Source organism: Hippopotamus amphibius, chromosome 2 (assembly GCF_030028045.1).
Source record: "Hippopotamus amphibius kiboko isolate mHipAmp2 chromosome 2, mHipAmp2.hap2, whole genome shotgun sequence".
NCBI classification, from domain to species: Eukaryota; Metazoa; Chordata; class Mammalia; order Artiodactyla; family Hippopotamidae; genus Hippopotamus; species Hippopotamus amphibius.
In genome coordinates, this window is record NC_080187.1 from 212768247 (window position 1) to 212792130 (window position 23884).

Below are 23884 nucleotides of genomic sequence, written 5' to 3' on the forward strand. Positions count from 1 at the left end.
GATGGCCCAGCACCATCATGACCAGTGCCCAGCCAAGCCCGACAGGTGGCCGTTGGCCACACCCACAATCCAGGCAGTCAGGCAGACTTCAGATGAAAGCCACCATCTTTCCCATCCACCACTTCCCACCTGGGGCACCTAGGAAATGTTTGAGCACACCAGAGAACAATTCAGTACCTGGTCTGCGACCACAGTGATCAAAAGGCCCTGCCTGCTCCGCCTGTCTCACCAGGAAGTAGCAGCTGAGGACACAGAATGCTGGACCTCTGTTCTTCACAGCCACTGCCACTGTCCCCTGCTGTTGGTCACGTCCTCCCAGATTCAGCCAGCTTCCTCATGAGGGGCCCGGACAGAGCCTCTGCACAGAGTGTGAACACTCCTCTTGCGGGAATCCTGGCCACACGCCCTCCTCTCCTCATTCATAGCTTACTTCCCTCCCTCCAGTCTGCCCTGCAGAGAAGCCCTTTGGGCCCCAGTTCTCGGGGGTCCAAGTGAGAGCACAGTATGCTGGAGAGAGCAGAGCCCACACTGGTGGTTTGGGTTCCGGCCTCTGTCCCACCACTGGCGTGAGCCATGTAACAGGTATCAAAGCATGGCCTTTGTCCCTTGTGGTGGCCCCAACTGCTCTACCTGTGTGTCATAACTGTTTCCAAGGCTCAAGTTAAAAATTTTTTTTCATGTAAGTGGTTGCTGAAGCTTAGTGTACAGAATTCCTCAGCTAGTTCCAATCTGGCTTTTTGTCTGAGTCCCAAAATTGTAGGAGCTTTGTAAACACATACTTCAGATCACTCATTAAAGGAGGGAGAAGAGTTGGGGTGGGGAGGAGGAATCGGGAATATTTTCTTTCAGACTCAGTCTCTGCGCAGCAGCAGCATAAACCAAGGGGATCGTTGGCACCCAGAGCATTCTTCTTGGAGGAGTGGAAACAGGCCAAGTCGCTGCTACCTGCACACAGGAGAGATGGCCAGGTCAGACAGAGGGCCTCGAAGGCAGACAGATGAGTCAGTGAAGATTTTCTCCACCCATGAGAGCGGGTCAGTGTGGGGTCTGTGTACCGGGCATGCCCTGCCCAACCTTGCTGAGGGCCATCAAGCTGAGGACAAGGCCAAGACCAGCCAGACTAACAAGCAGCCTGGCCCTAGGTTTTGGCTCCTGTCCTTAACCCTCAATCCCAGAAGCATGAGAAAAAGAAAGGGCATCACCTGTGCCCAGGGACTGAGCTGCCCCAATTCAGGGAGCATAACTGCTGTTCTAGCCGGGAGATGCGGAACGCCAGATAGGATGAAGACATGACCAAGAAGCAGATCCTGGAGAAAGAGGGGTAAGGAGGAGTTGAATCTCTCTTATAGAAAAGGGGCATTTTTATAGGATCACCAAAAATAGGAGTGGGACTAAGCTAGTTCCTGCAGTTGGAGGAATTAAAGAACCCTTTGCCTGCAGCTATGTTCAGACCTGGTCATCTCTCTTCCCAGAGGCCAAATGGGGGTCCTGAGACTCGTTCCCATGGAGCTGTCCTTCAAGCCCAGCAGGAGTTCTGGGTCCTTCAGCTGAGCCCACCTTCCCTCTGACCAGCCCCCTCAGCAAGGCTGCTAAGATCACCCCCTAAGGCGGTAGCCCTTCCCCTGACAAGTGCTGAGGTTCACAGTCAAAACCCAGCCAGCAGAGACAGAGGAAAGTGATGAGGTAAGGTTAGGGAACCCAGAGGCTGGCTGTTCATAAAACATCCCACCATGCTCATTGCTCTGCTTAGGCAGAATTACAGGCAGTCCTGGGCTTCCAGAAAGCACGCCAGCGGTGGGCAGTAGGAAGGCTGTGGCTCTCCCCTAGTCTATCTGATGAGCCTCTCAGATTTTGCCAACCCTCCTCCTCCCCAATCCCGTGCAACTTTTTCTTTCTTCAACAGTTTCATATCTTGCCCTCCCCATAGCCTTAACCCTAAATTACAAGGTTGTAGGGATTTTAAACTGGAGATACTTTGTCTTGCTCCAGAAGGGCCTGCTGCATGGCCGCCAGACGCCACCTGGGAGCTTGCAGTTGACTCAGAACCTTCCCCTTGCTCCGAACACTGACCTCCTCACACACCAAGACCCTGGCTCTAAACACCCAGACGCCCATATGGGTCTGCCCGCCCCCCAAACAGTCACCTACAGCACGAAGAAGACCTTCAGGAGCCGGTAATCCCAGAGCCTCAGCTCCCCGTTGCTCTTGGGCTCCTCCTCCAGCTTCTCCTCCTCACAGTCAGCATTCTCTGCAATGGGACCGAGTTAGGCATCTTCCTGGAGCAGAAGGCAGGACCCCAGCCCACTCCGCTACCCCTGTTCTTTGAAGTCACTTGAGCTCTTGGCTTTCCATTATGGATTTGGAGAAAGAAAGAAACAGCTCTCAGAAGCCCTGCTGGCTGTGATGATCTCTTTTCACGGAAGTGGGAGGAGGGAAAGCCTGGTCTTTGCAAGCAGTTGCCATGGACCAGCACGCTGAACTCACCAGACCCCGTGGGCTTTCTGGAGGGGAAGAAGCTGTCTGTGGAGTCCATGGATGCCCGAGGGATACAAGGGATGTTGTCTTGGAGGGACAGGGACCTGGAAGCAGGGCACACTTTTCTCCACTTCATCTCAGGGATGAGGACCTCCTGCAGGGAAGGCAGGAGAAGCTATCTTACCACGGCCCTGGGGATCTCACTTGCCCTAAGGGGTCCACACTAGGGTTATCAAAGCCTTTCCAGATATTATCAATATGGATGCCGAGCAAGCATGAAAGCAGGTACCCAGAAGCAGGGAAACTACTGCCACAGCAATCACGTCTCATCTGCTCCCTTGCTGTGACCAGCCACTTCCAGGGAACGGTGTCTTTGAAGACTACTAGTGTAGAACCACAGTAGAATCTAAGACATGAACTAACCCAGGCACATGCTGAGTCCAAGAGAGCTTGGCACTGTACGTCTTAGGTGGGTTAGTCATGATTCCTGCTAATCTGGGCTCTAATGCTAAGTACGTCACTGACCTGGGCAGGGGCACAGAGGGTCCCCATCAATAAAAATGGGAACATCGCCTTCCATCCCCTGCATGGCATTGTGCATATTTTATGCTTGGCTAAACTCTTAATAGTTACAGAAGGAGACTTCAAACACCCTGGGGTCATTTCCACCCCATCGCCCACCCCTGCTCTAGAAACTCTGCTTACCCAGGATCCCAGGAGCAAAGAAATGGCTGGGATTTCAGCAAATCTAAAATGAGCCTGCCTGGGTTCTAGAATGATTGCCTTCAGAGCTCTTCCTCAGGGACATCTCCAGCCTCTTGAAGGCCCTCCTGACTCCACTAAAGGAAAGAGGATGGGTTTCGGGCTCTATACCCGTGAAGGTGTGGGGTCCAACCTGGGCAGCGTTGCTGGGGCTGGACGTCTGCTCTGCTCAGAAAGTCGGCAGCTCTGCCCGGGACATAGTGGCTCTGCATGGTATGGAGCGTGGCAGGTCTAGGGGACCCCCTGACACAGAATGGCCACTGGCTCCTGAGCCTGATGCGCCAGTTCCGCACTGTGGGCCCCTGCCTGGGAGGCCCTGAAGCCTCGGAGCCACGGGCAATCTCAGGCCAGATGCTTTTGCTCCCAAGCTCAGCTCTCACCAGAGACTCGCACTCAGGTTCCTCTGGAAATTCTCTTACACTCAGACTCTTCTTGCTGGAAGGCTGAGGAGGGAAGGGAACAGGGATCACTTGTCCATCTGGAACAGCCAAAGTCAGGCACGGGGAGGTATTAGCACTCTTCAAGAGAGCTTTACTTCCAAACAAGCTGCTTTGGGTCAGATGGAGCCTAAAGCTCCCAGAGTTTGCAGGGGGATCCCTAGTTAATGCTGGAGAAGAGGGCAAATCTAAGGCAACATCCTCGCCCTTCCTCACCATAGGCCAGAGAGGGTTGTTGGCATATTGGGAAGCGGCCACATGTTCCTATTTGTCTGTGCACCAAGGAAGCACAAGTGAGGGCTATACACGGGGACACACAAGGGTCCAGTGGCCCCAAAGAGACAGGCTCACAAGTACAGACGCATGGTCCAAGGACTGCCTCTGATTCACTGAGCCTGAGCCTGTTACTCCCCGTTCCCTGTACTGGAGAGATGGGCCAACCTCCCCCCCCAACAGCTGTGTCCCGAAACCTCAGTCCAGGCCTGAGCAGTCTCCCCAGCCCCAGCCCTGGCCCCAAGCTCCATACCTGTAGGTGGGTGCAGACCCTCCTCAGCATGTCGTATACACTGTCCCGGGAGAGCAGTGACACAAAGACATACTAGAACATAGAAAGAAAACAGAAAGGGGTGAGGTACGTAAAGACTTGGGAGAGTGCCAGGGTCAAGCTGTGGACTCCTGGGACTGGGATGGGGAGACAGACAGGGAGCGCTGGCCCAGAAACTCACTGACCTTCTGGCTGGTGGTGGTGGTGATGGTCAGGCCATTGGGAAGGAGCCGCGCCATCTTGTGTTTTTTGATCATTTGCACAGACACCACGGGAATGACCACCTGAAGCGGGGCAGAGGCGTGCTTCTCTCAGGACTCACCCCCAAGGACCCAGTCCCTTTGCCCCCTGCTCAGGGCCCCAGCCACAGCTGGCAGTGAGGCAAGCACGAACACCATGGAGCGTGTTCTGGCCCCACATGGGAGAATATCTGAGCCTCCCACCTTCTCATGCAGGCTCCCTTCCAGTTATCCCCCACCCTTCGGCAGCACACGCCGCTCCGGTCTCTCACCCCATCCCCCAGGAGGCAGGGATGGTTGCCCTGGTGAATCCTATACTCCAGTTAGAGTTCCCTGAGCCACCGCCTGGCCACTTCCTGGCCCCCATAAGTGTGACACCCACTCTGATTCTGAAGGCATTTTGGAGGTACCCGTAGGCAGGATAATTTGGCAGTGAGCTGTTCAGCTCATTCAGCCCAGATGTGAAGTCTAGATTGGGGCCCCTGCTTGGGAGCTGTGGAGCTACTGCCCTGGACACCAGGTGGGATGCCCCACAGTGAGAGGCCTCACCAAGCGGCATTGTGTGGAGGGACAGGCCTGACTTTAGGTGTGCCCACAGGGCGAGGGCTTCTCTTCCCTGGGTGGGGCCTCATTGGGCTGTGGCAGCCCTTCACTTATTCCTACCTTAATATCCTTGCCAAAGAGGCTGGCATGGAAGCAGAGCCAGTTGGGGGAGATGTAGAGCCGCCCCTGGAGAAGGAGGTCCCTCTGGAGGGCGCAGGAGCACACTGGGAGGTCACAGGAAAGAGACTGCTGTGAGCAAGACCAGCCCGGGAGCCCCAGGGCCTGGGTCCTCCCACGCACGAGTCCAGAGGCCAGCCTCAGGGACTGTCCTGCTCAGTCCCCTTCCCAATCCCAGGCCCCAACAACCCATTCCCCGAGCACCCTAGTGTCCTTTCCTGAGAAGCCTGACTGCCCCCAGCCCACCCACCCCCACCAGACGGGCAGATGTTTCCTCTTCTCCACCCGTGCCCCAAAAGGTCCGGCAGTGTTTCTGCCCTGGTCCGCCAAGCCTGGATGTACACGTCTACAGGAAGAACTCCTTGCCCTGCTCGGCTGCGGAGAAAGGACCTGGGTTGTGCAAATGCTTCCATATACTCCCTGACAGGCCTGAGCAAGAAAGAATAGTCATTCATAAGAGCAAAAGAGAAATAAGATTTGGACATTTCCTCAAGAAAACTTTCATGAATTCAACTTCATGTCTCAAATCAGCCCAGTCTTCTCACACTTTGAAAGAAAAAATGACCAACAATATTCAAGGGGCAGCCGGTTCCCATATCTGATTTGTGCCTGGAGGCTCCAGAGGGGAGGACCTGGGCCTCGGGCACTGCAGGCGCCTGTCCAGCTACCCCAGGGAGACAGCTCACCTTTGAGAACCACCTCCTCCAAGGGGATGTCCTTAAACAGCTTGTGATATTGCTGGTTGTATTTACTCAGTAGTGTCTGCAAACACATGAGCTGGGTCTGAGAAGTCCCGGGAGATCAGACCACCAGAGGGCCCTGCTCCAGCCACCAGGAAATAAGGCTACAGGGGCGGGGTCCTATGGGGACTTAGTGTGAAGCAGCTGGTAAAGCAGTCAGTGGGGGTGGAGGGCTAAGCTCCCAGCACAGCTGGCCTCCTGGTGATGCAAGATCATGACAGGCAGCCGATGACTGGAAGCGGACACAAGTCCCACCCAGGAGGGGACACCCTCTAGGCTTCCTGGTGACAGGCCTGTGGCCAAGGAGCCAACAGTCACCAAATTCAGGCAGCCCAGGATCCCTCCCTTGGTGGGCTGAGAAGTCGGCCTCCACACACTTACCTCTTCTCGGCCACACTTCTTTAGGTCTTCACCCTTCAAGCCTTCTGGCCAGTGCAGACTGCAAAGGAGACACGCCATTCCAGGGACAAGGTACCCTCAAGTCCAACCCACGCATCCTTAGTGCCAGTTCTGCCCTGGCCTCAAGCCACAGGCTCGGGGCAGAGATTGGACTCGGGGGCCCTTTTCTGGGGGCCACAGCAAAGTCGTAAGCACAGCCAGGGCGTAGCTCGCCCTGGGGAGGGGCACTCCTGATGCAGGGAGAGGTGGCTGAGAGCCCTCCTCCCCGACAGCTGCGAGCAGCAGCCCCAGGAGGCATGCTCAGCCTGAGCCTTGATCTCCCGCAGACACTCAGAGCTACCAACACCTGGGTGTCAAAAACTCCCATTTTTGTAGCCAAGGGGCAAGCAGAGGAGAGACCCCAAAATGAATGAGTAGGAGGCGCAGGGATGGGGACCAGTTTGGGGAGCGGGTGGGGTGGAGGTGTCAGACTCACGGTTCTAGGGCCTGGCCACGGGCCATGATCCCAGCAGAACTGCCCTCCTTGCAGCCGCCTCCCCTGGGCCTGCAGCTCTGCAGTGAGGAGCCGGGCAGACTCACCTGACCTGACAGAGGTTGCTAAGGCTGGCAGACAGGGGGTAGTGCTGAAACGCAAACCTTCGCCCTGGCCAGGTTGGCCTGAGTACAGGTGGGCAGGAAAGAGGCTGGTAACCTGAGAAGCCTGGACTCTGCTAGGTCCCAGTGCACTAGGACAGGCCTGGGAGTGGGAGGAAAGGGCCCCGGGCAGCCTATGCCCAACCTGCCCCCCGACGCAGCCTTAAGGCCCCCTGTCTAACAGGTCACCTCCAGAGGGCTTCCCACCCCCAATCTGTATGTATACCTGATTGGAAAAGGGGCCTCACCTGGAGTCTCGGGGTCTCTGGACCCTGCCTAGTTTCTCCGTGCTCTTCAGAGCTGTCTTTCCATGCATCTGTTGGTTGCTGAGGAGAAACAGGCCCTCATCAGGAAGGGGGGACTCTCCGCGGACACCTTTCCCAGCCAGCTCCACCATGCCTAGGGCAGCTGCATCTGCCCCCAACCCAGGACCAGCCCTGCTGTTCAAGGTGAGCTGAAGATGTCACAGTCCAGAGGCAGCAGCCCAGGCCAGGGTTCCGGGCAGCTGATGGAGAGAGGAGCCTCACTCACTGTCTTTGCTGGAAGCACGAAGTCCGGTTTATGCCTGGGTATGCTGTTATCCCAGGCAGTTGTTAGGCCTCCGGCCCCACCCTCGAGAAGGCAACTAGGAGGGAGGACCCTGAGACTTGCGCGTGACCGAAAGCAAAAGTTCAGAGGCGCCCAGGCAGGATTACCATAAACCGTCAGCTTCTGAGAAAGGATTCTGAGCACAGGAGACGTTGTCAAGGCTGAGCAACTGATGCAGCACAGGTGTGGACATGAACGTCCGCCCACAAGTAAGTATGGGCTGAGGGGGCGGGGCTGCCCCACACCAGGAAGTGGCCTTGACGCCTTCGGACCGTCAGGGTAGCTCGGCCCTGAGAGCCAAACCATCTCAAAAATGTCCCATAGAAAGAGCCCAGGAGGGGAGAAACACCTTCTCCCTAGGCAGGTGGGGCTCCCCAAAGGCTTTTGAGTTCATGCCTCCACGAAACAGCTCCAAAACCTAGGGTTCTCCCCTTCCTGCTCCTCCAGAGCAGAAAGACTAGGAACCAATAATGCCAGAGAGACAAACTGGCCACAGCTGAGTGGGCCCAGGGTTGATGGGAAGAAAGCGTGGCCAAGAAGCAGGACCAAGGCAGGGCAGTGTGGTAGTCATGAATAAGTAACAGGGTCTGTGCACTGGTTTCCCGGCAGGTAAAGAGCCGGAACCTGGAACCTGCAGCTCCCAGCGCTCAGTCCCTCTCAGCAGTGTAACTGTGAAAAGTCAAAGTTCTCTTCTTCAGGAACAGAGTTACCACCTCAGCTGAGATCTGGCAAACCCCTCCAAGATTATTAATCTGACCCCCTCCCCCCCACCACTGTACAAATAGGAAACTGAGATCTGCCAAGGGACAGGCTGTACCCAGTGTCACACGGCAAAGAGCCAGGTGATCTCACCCATCAAATGAGCCCAACCACAGCCATCTGGTGACCTCTGTCCTCAACCTTACAGAGTTTTGTGCACATACCTGAATCTTGCAAAGTGACAGGTTGTGCTAGTGATATGACCCTTTGACTCCTAAAGTTAATTTCTGAATTTATTTGGGTCCATCATTACACATTTCACAGAGATGTCCCCCCCGCCTTGATTTTTCAAATGCTTATTATAGAAAATATGAGAAATATAAAATATATAAAGTATGATGATCAAAAATCACCCATAAGAAAAAATCCCTCCCAAATCACCCAAAGAAAACATTTATGCAAAAATATATAATTTACGTAAGTGGGATTACATATCATATAATTTGTATGCCCTATTTCTGTTGCTTAACATAATTTCATGAGAAATTCCCCATGTCCCTATTCACTCCTTACATTCTCAGAAGTGAAATTAGTGGATGGAGAATGAGCAGTTTTCAGGATCCTTAGACCCACTTCCAAAATGCTTTTGAGGTGCTGTACCAATGAGCACGGCCATCAGCACTGTATGAGGGTACCCATTGCCCTACATCCAGGCCCTATGCTGGGTATTATCTTTTTCTCACCTTTGCAAATATGATAGGCAGAAAATATATTGTTTTCATTTCTATTTCTGCTTACTAGGTTAGGTTGAATGTTTTTGCCAAATACATATTAACCATTAGGATTTCATCTGTGAATTGTCTATAAGGATCTTCATGTCTTTTTTTTTAATTTGGTTGCACTGGGTTTTAGTTGCAGCACGTGGGCTCCTTAGTTGTGGCATGCGAACTCTTAGTTGCAGCATGCATGTGGGATCTAGTTCCCTGACGAGGGATCGAACCCAGGCCCCCTGCATTGGGAGCATGGAGTCTTAACCACTGTGCCACCAGGGAAGTCTGATGCCTTTCTTATTGATTTGTATACCTTCTTTGTTGAGATTAATCCTTAGTTTATCATTTTTGCAAATACTTCCCCCATTTGCCTTTTAGTACTTTGTGTTTAATTTTTGTGTGGCAGATCCCATCCCTCTCTTCCATCTCTCTGCTCCTTTTTTGCTTTGAGTGCTTTGATAGGAGACACCCCTGAGGCAGAGGGTGTACAAGTCAAACCACTGAGCCTTAGAGAGTTTGAAACCTGCAGCCCTGGAGCCCACTGGGCTGCGAGGGCAAAAGATGTGGGCTCCGCTCTAAGGAACACACTCCAGCCTGGAGGACCAAGGATAAAACAAGACCCCAAGAGGAAGGAGGAGCTTGACCATGCTTTCAGAGGCAGCGAGCCTGTCACTCAGGCACAGGAAGGTGATTCGAGTTGTCAGGGTTGCAGGAGCTCAGAGGACACACAGAGTGAAAGAATTACAGCAGGTTTCCCAGAGAAAAGGAAGCTGAGCCTTACCGACTGGGTGGGACCATAACCCTCCTCGACTTCCATCATTTAACCCTGCAAGATAATCATGCCTTTGCATGGATTCTAAACCCAACTCATTCTTAGGTTCACATGTGACCTCAGGGAGACGTTCCTTCCCTTGGTCTTTCCCCAGCCTAGTGAAGAGCCCTGCTTCATGTTCACAGCCCTGAACCCCGGGCTTCCTCTCAGGCACTTGTGGGTGAGCTCTAAGTGCCCATCTCCAGGGGCCCCAGGATGCCTCCTCCATCACCGCAGCCCCTGAGCCTGGGGCAACACCAGCGTGCAGCAGGCACTTGTGACATATCTGAGGAAGGACTGTGTGGACAGCGTAAGCGAGATCAAGAACAGAGGCTGGAGGAGAGACAGGCCATGAGAATGGCAAAAGAAGGCTGTCGTGGGATTTCCCTGGTGGTCCAGTGGTTAAGAATCCACCTCCCAATGCACCTGCAAGGGACCCGGGTTCGATCTCTGGTCAGGGAACTAGGATCCCACCTGCTGCAACTACTGAGCAAGCACACCACAAGTAGAGAGAAGCCTGTGCGCTGCGACAAAGAGCCCGCGTGCTGCCACTAAGACCCAACACAGCCAAAAACAAACAAACGAAAGAAGGCTATCTTGATTCCCATAGCATCTCCATGAAAATAATGACTGTAAGGAAACAGGAGTCACTTGGGGTAAATGACTAAAATATGTTTAAACTCAAAGCAACCCCTTTTCATGTGATGAACATGATAGTCATAGGCCAACCCTTCATGTCCATCCATTCAAACCAGCCCCGGCCCCGGCGATCCTGATAATGCTGTAGATAGAGACCCTGCTTATGGCTGAAACACTGCTTTCAAAATCACCTTCAAATCAGACTTTCTACTAAGTCATCTTCTTTCCTGTACTATTTGCTTAGATGAGTGAAAATAAAGAGATGGGAGCAAAGTAAGATGAAAAGATAGGTCTGGGGCAATGGCCATCAAGAATTCACCAACAGAACTAGTCAGGTGGGGTCCACCCAAGGGCCAACAGGGCCCTGACCCAGAGGAAAGAGGTGGCAAGAGCAGGGTGCTGGAGAATCGGGGGCCAGCCTGGGTCCCCCCACCCTGCTGGCAGCCTCTGTCCGTTCCCACAGAGACTTCCTTGACCTAGTTGCTCTTGCTCTGTGGGCTGTGAACTATACCCCCTGCCAATCCACCCCCATCACACCCCCACGTGCAGACCGTGGAATTAATATCAAGTGTCTTCAAAACCATATGTATTTTTTCAATCAAAGCCACAACAGGGACTTCCCTGGTGGTGCAGTGGTTAAGAATCTACCTGCCAATGCAGGGGACATAGGTTCAATCCCTGGCCCAGGAAGATCCCACATGCCACAGAGCAACCAAGCCTGTGCACCACAACTACTGAGCCTGCACTCTAGATCCTGCGAGCCACAACTACCGAGCCCGCGTGCCACAACTACTGAAGCATGCACACCTAGAGCCCGTGCTCGACAACAAGAGAAGTCACCGCAATGCGAAGCCCAAGCACCGCAATGAAGAGTAGCCCCTGCTCGCTGCAACTAGAGAAAGCCTGTGCGCAGCAACGAATACCCAATGCAGCCAATAAATTAGTTAATTAATTTTTTAAAAAGCCACAACAAAATGTCATTATTGTCATGAGGGTGATGGAGCAGGGGAGGCTCAGTATTCTGAGCATTGAAGGGGGTAGAAAAGGTTTGCGAATTCCTCAGCTGAGGCCCTTTCACCTTGCCGAGCCTGGTCGGAAGACACAATGCTGAGAGGACACAGCTCACACCTGCCCTGCCCTCAGGCCTCGCTGGCCCAAATGGGAACTCAGGCTACCTGCCCCTTCTTTCATTCCTTCCATGAATACTTACTGAGCTTATCACCCCCTGAGCCTGGTATGAGCCTGCCCAGCCCGGGGGGCTGCTGAGAGGGAGGGGATGGGCAGCTAGCACTGAGAGACATCGGGAGAGGAGCCAGGCCCGTCAGGAAAGGGGAGACACAGAGGTTAAGAGAGGGAGAAAGAGGCAGTGCAGAGGGGACCTGGTGATGCAGAGTCTAGCTGCTTTCCACGGACCCCGGGGATGAAGCCTCATGGACACCTGACATAGGCACTCTGCTCTGGATGCCTCTCCCAGGCTCAAAATATCCACCCCAGGCTGATACTCCCCGATCTAAATTCCTAACCTTGACACCTCATCCCTCCTGAGCGGCAGGCCCTGCCATCTAGATGAATCCATCAAAGTGAGCTCAGAATCATGTCCCCAAATCTGCTTCCCCTTGAAAGGCCCCATCCTCCAGAGTTACCCAAGCCAGAATCCTCAACTCATGCTTCTTCCCCACCCCCACAACCAGGCAACCCCCAAGGCCCCGAGAGCCTTGCCACTGCCTAACCCGTGATACCATCTACTCTCTCCACTCCTGCTGGGCCAGGCAAACCTAGGCTACCATCATCTTTTCCCTGGATGCTGCCAACAGCTTCCTAACTACACCTGCCCCCAGCCTTGCCCTTCCACCTCTGGCCCTCTCCCACATCCACACTGCCAACAGGGCCATCTGGGCACCCCCTCCTGCTGACTTTCCTCCTGTAGTTCCCTCTTGCCTCCTCAGCTGGCGTTCCCGACCTTCTTGCTGCCTTGCCAGCCTCACCTCTGCAGCTCAGCGGCAGCCCTTCACCTCTGCGTGTTTGCTCTTCCTGGAATTCCCTGCCATGCTTACCTACCTAGGGAATTCCCCGGTCATCTTTCAAGGCCCAGAGCAGATGTCACCTTCTCTGTGAAGCCTTCCTGCTTTTCCCCCGTGCAGAGCTGGTCATCCCTCCTCTGTGGTCTCTTGTCCCTTCTTTTGTGCTGCTGTTCCAGCACTTACCACCCCAGACTGTGCTTGTCTGTTTAGACATCTGAGCTCCGCAGGGGTGTGTCTTCTACATCTCTGTACTCCCAGAACCCAGCAGGCACCCAGTGTTTGCTAAATAAATGAGTGAAGGAGAAAAGAAAGTGACATCATGACACTTCAAGATGGAGGAGGGGAGAAAAAAGCCAGGCAGCAAGAGTGAAGGAGGCACAGAGCATGACGGATGCCCAGCAGTAAGGGGAGGGAGTGGTGGACAGGAGCCGATGGGGGTCACCCACAGAGGGGCCCTTCCCTCCAGGAGCCCCAGCCTGTGCAGTAGGCAGACAGCCCCGCCCAGCAGTGCCAGGCACTCAATCTGTGCTGGTTGACTGATCAAAGGGGGGGCTCAGATGGGAGGTAGAAAACATACAGAAAAGAATAAAGTGGCTCAGAAGAGATGGGATGGGGTATTTGGGGAAAAGCACAGGCTGGGTCCCTCCTGCTCCCACAGCAGTGCTCACTGGCTGTACACCCTTGGGCTGTTGCAGCAATGCTCCTCCAACTTTCCCAGCCTCTCCACCACAGCCCTCCTTAACCACAAGGCAAACCTCCCCCCATGGCTCCTCAAGCCTTGGGCAGCAGTAGTGCCAGCCAGGCCTGTCAGCCCAAGCCAGCTGGGCCTTTGTAGTCACAAGCAGGTCCCCTTGGGCGTCTCCTCCCACAGGGGGATGTCCACACTCTCCCAGTTGTCTTCTAGTGGACATCTGAGATGCAAGAGCGTCCTGTGAGTCCCATCAGCTCTTCTCAAGGCCAGGGACAGCTTCACCCCCTCCTGCAGGCAGCCAGGACGCTGGGTCCCAGTCAGCTCCAAGGAGAGACCTTCTTTTCGAAACAGAAAACACACCTTAGGGAATTCCCTGGCGGTCCAGTTATTAGGACTCTGCGCTTCCATTGTCGAGGGCCGGGGTTCAGTCCCTGCTAAGGGAACTAAGATCCTGCAAGCCGCGTGGCACGGCCAAAAAAGTAAGAAAACACATCTTAGCAGCAAGCCTCTGAGAGTGCAAAGCCAGAGACCACGGATAGAGCCATCTAAGGACAGGAAATGAGGGGGCACGTCCTGGAAGGAACGTCAGCCACTGGGGCTCAGTGGCCTGGACCTTAGGGCACCTCAGAGTTCCCCCAGGCTCCCCCACCCCACCCCCCTCCACCTCTACATCTCAGCACACAGCTCACTACCTACTTCAGAGAAAAGAGACTGTCCTGTTAACTCTAAAGTGTAGCCTGCTGGGTACACACTAGAATCACCTATAGAGCTTTTTAAAAAACCAACCAACCAAAAATGATGCCTGAGCGGTGTTCTCAGACCAATTAAATCAGAATCCCTGGGGGTAGCATTTAGGTAACTATATATTTTTCACTTGTTACTGACATGTAATTTACATATTAAAAAGTGCACATAAAGTAAGTGAACAGTGCATTTCACAAATGGAACATACCTGAAAACCTGCCTCCCCCCCCCCCACCACCCGCCAAGCCCCTCCTGCTCCTTCTAGTCTCACTGTCCGCTGCCCCCGCCCCGGTCGGGGATAACGACCGGCCCGACTTCCTACAACACGGATTGTCTTTTCCTCTTTGGGGACTTTCTGCGGATGGAATCATATGGTGCGTGTTCTGCTTTTATTTGGCAATGCCTTGTGAGATACGTGCACAGTGCTGTGTGTGGCTGCAGACTGCATTTTCACTAATGTTTAGAATTCCATTATCTGGACATATTGCAATTGATTTACAGTATTAATTTTACTGTTGAGGGGCATTTTACTATTGAGTTTCCAGTTTTTGCCTATTACAAAATTGTTGCTATAAACATTCCAGCACCTGTCTCATGGACACAAGTATTCATTTCTATGAGTAAACACTTAGCATTGGAATTGCTGGGTCATGAGATTCAGCTTCAGGCTTTTAAAAGCACTTGAATGATTTAAAACCCCTCCTTTCTTTGGGGCTCAGAGGGAGACTCATACCTCCTGGTCTCCAAGGCCAATCCTCCCCCCAGGCTCTGGACCTGACCCTTCTGTGCCTTCACCCAGCCCTCTGGAGTTCCAGGAACATCCTTGGCAAGACAGGGAATCACACTGTCAACAGAGATTTCCTTCATCTGTTAAGGTCGCAGAGTTCATTTACTGAGTTGTGCCAAAGAAGTAAGACCAGCCTTTCCGCGTGGCAGCGGCCAGCCCTGAATCACACTGTGTCCTTCCCAAGAGCCTCCCTAGCTTTCTCTCAGGGCCACTGTCCTGACATAGAGCCCAGAAACAGGTTGACAGGACCTCTCCCCAAGGGAAACTGGAATAATGTGGACAGATTCGTCATCAATACACTGAAACTTGAAGGTGAAAGGCAATCTCCTTTTGCAAAAACAAAACCCAAAAAAACTATTATTTCTTACATAGAAGCTGCACCTCACTTTTTATTTTCTAAGCTGATATTCCATATCCAGCATAACAACAGCTTCGCCCTTTCCACCCACTGGGAAAGGGGAGAGGATCCCATAACTGAATTCCGTACTGAGTGTAAGGGGCTGAGGCTCTGAGTTGGGGGCCACATGCTGGGCCCCAATCCACCTCTCTGGCTCAGCAGCCCCGGCAGAGGACCCAGGGTGGGGCAGGCGCCCAGCCTAGTCACAAACCCCTGAGAACCCCTGGGCCAGGAATATGCTCTGTTTCCCTTTACTACCTGTAGCACCTTTGAAGTGACGGGGGATGTGGAGGGCCAGAGGCCCGGCTTCCCAAGACAGCCTAGTTTGTACAGATGACCCTAGCCACAGGACCGAACCGTGGGGGTGCTCCAGACCCAGGCAAAGCCACCCACAAGTGACCCGCGCCCTTTTTTTTAATGAAAAGCTGAGCTGGCCCATCAGGTTCCCTTTCTGATGAATTCTAACTGGGAAATACAGGATGTGGAGGTGGGCGGCCAGAGGCAGTGAACAGGCAGCAGCGAGCCGCAGGTGTGCTGGGCCAGAGTCACCAGGTGCACCTGGAGATTGGGTCTAGAATGAGGAAGCATGAAAAGAGAAGCAGGTGGGCCGTGCCCCAAGGCCCCCCATCTGGTAGACAGCAAAGAGGGTCCGCACCCCTCTGCCGCTCCTTAACTTTCCATTCTGCTTCCAGGGCCCCGGCCCTTGCAGCCAAAACCAAAACCCCCCACACCTGGTTTGCCTGAAGACCACTAACAAGGGCGCACATATGATGTCCTTTAAGACATGATGTGGGGCAGGTGGTACAACTTACGTTTCACCCACAGTTGAAGAAGGGAGGCTCAGCTGGGCTCACCGGCAGGGCCAGGACTCCACAGAGGTCTGATAGCCACACCTGCGGGTACCATACCTGCAATGAGCCTTCAGGGCCAGGAAAGGGAAGAGGACTCTGAGGAAGGTTCAGACCCCGTCTGGCCCTATTAGCGAGGGAGCCCCTGGGGGGAAGGACCTGCCTCACGATCTGCTCTAATCCCAGTCCAGCTCTAGTCGTGCAGAGGGGATGCACCATCCCCCTGACACAGATGAGGAAACTGAGGCCCAGAAAGGTAAAGCACCTTGCTCCGGACCACATAACTGGAAAGTAGTGGAGCTCGAATTCAAACTCCAGTCTCGCTGGAAGTGTGCACCCTTTCTACAGCGGCACACTGCCTGCAGGGCTCAAGGGCCCCAAATTCTGCCCTTTCCTAGAGCCGTTCCTGCTGCAGGGCCAGGCCGCCACCCTCCCCACAGGCCCAGTAGAGGGAGACTAGGGGAAATGGAGGGGGGGTCTATTGGGTTGAGAGGACCACGTGGGAGCCCCTCTGGGAAGTGGGGTTCCCTAGATCAGAACCCCCCAGCCTTTGTCTCCCCTACTCCAAGAACGAAACAAACTGGGTGAACTAGTTGCTCAGCAGATGTGGGCTGCCCCAGTCCTCTGGGGGCGGCTGGATCTAGCCTGAACAAGGACCCCTTTGAGCTCTGGTGCTAACAAGAACTCCTTCTACCTACAGAGATCTCAGAAACCCTGGGTCCTCCCATCCAGTGGGAGCTGGGAGGGCCAAGAGCTAGGCTGGCCCCATCTCCCACTCTCAGAGCCAGAGTGACTGGTTGACCGGACCAGCCCTGGTTAAAGGGCCCCGACCCCTTTTCCCTGCTCCTGACCTCCCACCCAGGCCTGGGCTCTCAGCACACCAGAAAGGCCCTGCTCCTCCTGGGGACAGAAATCGGCAGCAAAGTGCTCAGGCTAACTCCTCTTCTGCCCCCGGGAGCTGTGCTAATGAGCCGCCCCTCCCAGCTCTGCCTCTCATCCCCCAGCACCTCTCCTCCCTGAAACCTGGCTGGCCTGTACCTCTGGGGAAAGAAGACCCTCCCTCCCTGTGCCCACGCAAGGTCTGCTCTTTGCTGCATTGCCTGGTGATGTGGCTGTCTCCCCACTAGACTGTCTTATTCATCCCTTACCCCAGGGCCTCGCACAACCTCAGGCATACAGTAAGTGCTCAATAACTGTTTACAAATGCTCCCTGTGGAAGACCCCTCTGTGTAGTTTGTTTAGCAGTAGTGGGGCCTCAGAAGGCAAACATAAGACCTGGAGTGAGGGAATTCCCTGGCGGCCCAGAGGTTGGGACTCCGCCCTCTCACTGCCAAGGGCCTGGATTCGGTCACTGGTTGGGGAACTAGAGTCCCACAAAACGCGCGGCACAGCAGGAAAAAAAAATGACCTGGAATGAGAACAACTCGCTCAAGTTTGCCTCTGGCTCCCCCGACCCTCTGCGTGACCCCCAGGCATCTCCCTCGGAGTCTTCTCCCTCCTCTATAAAATGGGAAGCATTCCCTCTCTGGCCTGCAGATGGTCAGGGCTGCTGTGAGGATCTGAGAGAGGTCACGGCCCAGCCCTGGGGAAGGAGCCGGTTCTCACAGTCTTGTCCACTGAGCCTCCCAAACCTCCCTGCACCACTGAGAGCTGAGTGGCTCCCGCACCTGTCCCATCACATCCCTTGAAGGATGCTTGGAGGTGAGCTCTTCCCAGGAAGTAGATATGGGGGCACCACCAGCCACAAAGCTCCATACATGTCCTGCGTGACTGAATCTTTCCCCTGGGACAGCGGCTGTGGGCAGGGCGCTCTTTACACCTGGGTTGCACCCACAGACTGTCTCCCACCCCCTCAGGCCCAGAGGTCCTCCCACAGCTCAGGCCCTACCATACTGAGGACCCCGCCCTCTCTTCTCCCTCCAGCAGAGGTTTGAGGCCAGCAATTGCTGCCCCGTTCCTGGCCGGAGCTCAAAGACCTCCAGAGTGAGAACAGTCACCAGGGAGACAGACAGACAAACGGCTGAAACCTGGAAGCTTTGCTTCTGGGATGTCCAGGATTTCCTACAAAGCCCGGGCTACGACGGAGCAGGGAACTGGTCGTGCAGATAGTGACCCGCGGGTTGCTGGCCCCGCCCCACAGTGGCCGCTGCTGGCGCAACCTCTGTGTGAGCTGGCGCCCCTGGACCTGGTTCAGACCACTTTTTCTTGGCAGGCCACTTGGGGCCTGGCCGTTTCCAGACAAGAAGCTGGTCCTTCAGGTCTAAACACAGGCTTGCATTCACTAAGAAACAGAGCACCCCTGTGCTCCTGGGGGCCACCCTCTGCCGGGCCTGCGCAGGGGAGGGCCCACCGACACCCTCAGAGGCTCACCCCTACTCAAGGCTTCCAGGAGGTGTGGCTCCTCCCGGGACAAGTCAACCCTGTCCATCCATGGCTAACACCCTGTGCACACTGGGACACCCACCTAGGAATCACTCTGGCTTTGGGGACCCACCTGGCTCTTCTCAGGGCACAAGCAGTCTTGAGTGGTCTCGGGGTCCTGCAAGAGCCTGGGCACGGGGACAGGAAGACAGGGAGGCAGGCCTGGAAGTACCTCTCACTGCTGAGGGGCCTCGGGAAGCCACTCTCTCCTGGGCCTCAGTTACTCCTCTGCAAAGGGGCAAGGACGTCTCAGGCAAGGAGGAAAAGCAAATGCCGTCTGAGGAATAACAAAGCCCGGCCAGGAAATGGGTGAGTGGCGGAGAGGCCGGTGGCCACTGGCTCTCTGTGGTCAGAAGAACCCCGGTCCCAGGAGAGGCTGGCGGGAGCACAGACCTCAAAGGGCCGACAGCCCCTCTACCTCTGTCCTACAAACGCCAATTGAATGCCCGTATTCGCTCGGCTCTGTGTAAGTGCTGTGTATACAAAGAGGGATAAAGCAAGCTACTATACCCAAAACCCCTGGAGGGAGAGGCAGACGTGAACCAAATATTTATAGACATCAATACATAATTATAGCTGTGCAATGTATGCTATGAAGGCAAAGCACAGCGTCCTAGGAGGACCTCTACCAAGAAGTCCTGAATCAACCGCTGAGAGCGGAGAGAACTTTGAAGAAGCAGCAGCAGCATTTGTGCTGGTAGCCAATAGATGCTAATCAGACCTAGGGGCTGACGGGGTGGGGGGTGGGGGGGATTGGAGGGTGCTGGGGTTTATTAGAGAGTTTATACAAAAGCCCTGAGGCCAGACGTGTGTGGCATGTATGAGAAACATAAACAGAGCCTTTGTGTCTGGAGGGTAGAGGTGAAAGTGGTGAGCAATGAGGCTGGGGAGGTTGGCAGGGTGAGCTCATACAGGGCCCTGTGGGCCCCAGTAAAGGTTTTTATCATTCTCTTAAAAGCTATGGGGATCTTTTGTGCTGCGGAAACGGAGAGGCTAGATATGGCTGGTTACGCCCGCAACTGGTTTCTTCTAGGGAGTTTGGACCCCCAGGTTTTGATATCTGATTTTCAGTATATACAGGAATTGGCTTTTTCTGGAAAATGTGAGATTGTGTTTTTAATATCCATCACTTTTATACTTACATGAAAATTCATAAATAAAGTCGTTTATAGTAAAAAAAAAAAAGCTATGAGGAAATGGGGAACGAATGAAGGGATTTAAAAGGGGAAATACACTCAACTTTGTATGTTAAAGGGGATGGATAGCACGTGTTGGAGCTGGCACCCTTGCACATGGTCACAGTTCACGCTAATGCACATAATTATTTCAAAGAAATCCAAAGGGTGTGGGGCAGGGCGAGTAGAGGATGAGTATTGATGAAATAGGGACAATCTTATGTTGATCATTATTGTAGTTGGTGGTGATGGATACATAGGGGTCCCTCCTACAACTCTCCTCTTCTGTATATATTTAGGATTTTCCATGGAGACAGACCAGTTAGGAGGCTGTACTCCAGCAGAGAGAGATGATGTCTCAGACTTGGTGACAGTAGTGGTGATGGAGGTTGAAGGATGGAGTCACAATATATAATTCTAAGCAGTGCCAACCTGAACTTGGTGATCAACTGGAAGTAGGGTATAAGGGAAAAAGTGTCAAATATGACTCTAGATTTCTGACTTAAGCAAGTAGGATGCTGCTCTGTTTTGCTGAGACAAAACAGGGGAAAATATAGTGGAAAAAGAACACATGTGAAGGAAAGAATCATGAGTTCAGTCTTAAACCTGTGAGAAACACTTAAGTGGAGATATCAAGTTACACATGAGTAAGAAGCTCAGAAGAAAGGTCCAGGCTGAAGGGATACATTTCTGAGTTATTAGCCCATGGATGAGTACAGGAGCTAGGAAGATCCCCCATGGAAAGTGGGTACATAAAAAAGAGAAGCTATTGACAAGGGTGCCAAGACCAACTCAATGGGGGAGAGAATAGTCTTTTCAACAAATGGTGCAGGGACAACTGGATATCCACACGCAAAAGAATTAAGTTGGATCCCTATCTCACACTATGTACAAAAATTAACTCAAAAATGTCAGAGCTAAAACTCTTAGAAGAAATCACATGAGTAAATCCTTTTTTGATTAGGCAATGGTCTCTTAAGGTATGGCACCAAAAGCACAAGAAAGAGAAGAAAAATAAATTGAACTGCATCAAAATTAAAAACTTTTGTGCTGCTAATGATATCGAGAAAGTGAAAAAGCAACTCATAGAATGAGAGAAAATATTTGTAAATCATATATCTGATAAGGGACTAGTATCTAGAATATGTTAAAAACTCTTATGACCTCACAGATATTACACTAAGTGAAAAAAATCAGTAACAAAAATACAAATGCTGTATGACTCCACTTATGTGAAGTACCTAGAGTAGTCAGATTCATAGAAACAGAAAGTAGAATGGCAGTTACCAGGGGCTGGAGGGAGTGGGGAATGGAGTGTTATTTAATGGGTATAGAGTATCAGTTTTGCAAGGTGAAAAAGTTCTGGAGATTGGTTGCACAACAATATTAATATGTATATTTAACTACTGAATTGTACAAATGAACTTAGAAATGGTTAAGGTAGTAAATTTTATGTTTTTATTAACCACCATTAAAATTTTTTTAAAGAACTCAATATGGAACAATAAAAAGACAAATAACCCAACTAAAACTGGACAAAAGTTTAAATAAGCATTTTTCCAAAGAAGATATCAAATGACCAATAGGTACACAAAAACATGCTGAACATCATTAGTCATCAGGGAAATACAAATCAAAACCACAATGTGATACCACTTCACACTCCCTAGAGGCTGTAATTCATATAAGGGTTGGTGAGAATAAGGAGAAATAGGAACCTTCATATACTGGTGGTGGGACTATAGAATGGTGCAACTGCTTTGGAAAACAGTTTGGTGGTTCCTCAAACAGTTGAACATTTACTATATGACCCAGCAATTATACTCCTAGGTATATACCCACGAAAATTGAAAATATATGTGCACACAGAATCTTACACAAGAATGTTCATAGCAAAGAGAAGCCTCCTACACTGTTGGTGGGAATGTAAATTGGTGCAGCCACTATGGAAAACAGTATGAAGATTCCTTAAAAAACTAAAAATTGAATTCCCATATGATCCAGCAATCCCACTCCTGGGCATACATCCAGACAAAACTACAATTCAAAAAGATACAGGACTTCCTAGGTGGCACAGTGGTTGAGAATCCACCTGCCAATGCAGGGGACACAGGTTCGAGCCCTGCTCTGGGAAGATTCCATATGCCACGGAGTAACTAAGCCCGTGCGCCACAACTATTGAGCCTGTGCTCTAGAGCCCATGAGCCACAGCTATTGAGCACATGTGCCGCAACTATTGAAGCCCATGCACCTAGAGCCCATGCTCCACAACAAGCGAAGCCACTGCAGTGAGGAGCCTGTGCACCACAATGAAGAGTAGCCCCCACTTGCAGCAACTAGAGAAAGCCTGTGTGCAGAAGCGAAGACCCAACACAGCCAATAAATAAATAAATAAAATAAAATAATTAATTAAAAAAATAAAAAAGATACATGCACCCCTGTGTTCATAGCAGCACTATTTACATAGCCAAGACATGGAAACAACCTAAATGTCCATTGACAGAGGAATGGATAAAGAAGATGTGGTACATATAGACAATGGAATATTACTCAGCAATTAAAAAAGAGAATGAAATGCCATTTGCAGCAACATAGGTGGATCTAGAGATTATCATACTAAGTGAAGTAAGTCAGAAATAGAAAGACAAGTACCATATGATATCATTTATATGTGGAATCTAAAATATGACACAAATGAACTTGTCTGCAAAACAGACTCACAGACATACAGAACAGACCTGTGGTTGCTAAGGGGGCGGGGAGGTGGAGGAGGGATGGATTGGGAGTTTGGGATTAGCAGACGCAAACTATTATATACAGAATGGATAAAAACAAGGTCCTACTGTATAGCACAGGGAACTATATTCAACATCCTGTAATAAACCACAGTGGAAAAGAATATTAAAAAGAATGTCATACATGTATAACTGAATCACTTTGCTGTAGAGCAGAAATTAACACAACATTGTAAATCAACGATACTTCAATTTTTTCAAGTTTTTAAAAAAGGAACGCTCATACCATTATGATAATTATTACCATAATGGCCAAAAAATGGAAACAACCCAAATACCCAACTGATGAATGGATAAGCAAAATGTGGGATATCCATACAGTGGAACATAACTCAGCCATACAAAGGGATGAAGTACTGATACATATTACAACATGAATGGACCTTAAAAACATTATGCTAAGTGAAAAGCCAGTCACAAAAGACCACATATTGTATGATTCCACGTACAGGAAATGTCCAGAATTGGCCAATCCACAGAGACAGAAAGTAGATTAGTAGTTGCCAGGGTTGGAGGAAGGGGAAATGGGAAGTGACTAATGCACACAGGGTTTCTTTTGGAGGTGATGAAACTGCTCGGGAATGAGGCAGGGGTGATGGTTACACAACTTTGTGAATACAGTAAAAGCTACAGGATTTCACTTTATAAGGATGAATTCTATGGTGTGTGAATGATATCTCCATGAGGAGGATGGGGAAGGGGGGAGGGGAAGGAGAGTGGCCTGGGACCTCAAGAACCACAACACTGAAAGGCTGTGTGGAGGAGGAAGAGGAGTGCCCCAAGAGATGAAGAGAGGGTGGCCCAAGAGGTAGGAATAAAACCAGGTGTATAGGTTGTCATGGCAGCTGAAGAAGCACTTCATAAAGGAGGAAGGAGAAAGCAGTGAAGTCTGCTGAGAGGCCGAGCAGCAGGAAGACTGAAAGGCAGTCTAAGTGACTTTAGCAACAAGGAGAGGAGTTGCAGCTTCAGCCAGGACCGTTTCGGTGCCGTAGTGAGGGGTCTGAATCCAGACTCAGGTACTGAAGGCCTGCTCCTCCTTCCTCCCTCCCACGCTGATGACGGCATCTCAGGGAAGGACAGTGAGGACAGGCCTCTGAGCACAAGCGAGGATGCTGCCAAGCACAGCCGGAAACCCAGGTCACCGGCCAGCTCAGCGCCACACCAGCCTCGGAGCCTGCCTTCCTCCCAGTGAAAGACCACGGAGATTCCGGGGGATGGGAGGACGGCGCTGTACCTCCCTCTCCTGGTTCCCTGAGGGGGTTGTCCACAGTCGCGGAGGGAGGGGGTGCTGCGCTTGACCACAGCCTCCCTGCCTGCTGCAGCCTTCCCCAGCCATCCTCACCTGACGCTCCGCCGCCCCTGATGCGTCTCTGCCGCAGCCCGAGAACCCCAAGTCCGTTTTCTGTGCCATCCCTTGGAAGGGCTGGAAAGCCCAGCGCCACCCGGCGCCGAGAGGGCAGCCACACCCAGAGTTGCAGCACCGCACGTCCCCGCGCCAGACAGCCCGCCGGCGTGGCCCTGCCTACCCCTTGGTGGGGGCCCGTGGGTC

The 23884-nt window shown here is 52.3% G+C and overlaps 1 protein-coding gene across 16 annotated transcripts in view; it reads right to left on the bottom strand.

Annotated features, from left to right (window-relative positions):
- Nucleotides 1-680: 680 nt before the first annotated feature.
- GRAMD2A (GRAM domain containing 2A) overlaps nt 681-23884 on the bottom strand; it is a 31845-nt gene continuing 8641 nt past the window's right edge. The window contains exons 1-13 of one of the 16 annotated variants that reach the window (XM_057723195.1): nt 7481-8281; nt 7198-7275; nt 6792-6868; nt 6299-6356; nt 5864-5960; nt 5121-5224; nt 4404-4502; nt 4201-4272; nt 3618-3680; nt 2485-2629; nt 2149-2248; nt 1203-1307; nt 681-945 (exon numbers count right to left, since the gene is read on the bottom strand). In XM_057723195.1, coding sequence (XP_057579178.1) covers nt 942-945; nt 1203-1307; nt 2149-2248; nt 2485-2629; nt 3618-3680; nt 4201-4272; nt 4404-4502; nt 5121-5224; nt 5864-5960; nt 6299-6356; nt 6792-6868; nt 7198-7275; nt 7481-7843 — 1365 coding nt within the window. In that variant the 5' untranslated portion in view covers nt 7844-8281 and the 3' untranslated portion in view covers nt 681-941. The other 15 variants (XM_057723201.1, XM_057723197.1, XM_057723196.1 and 12 more) reach the window with 15 other exon arrangements.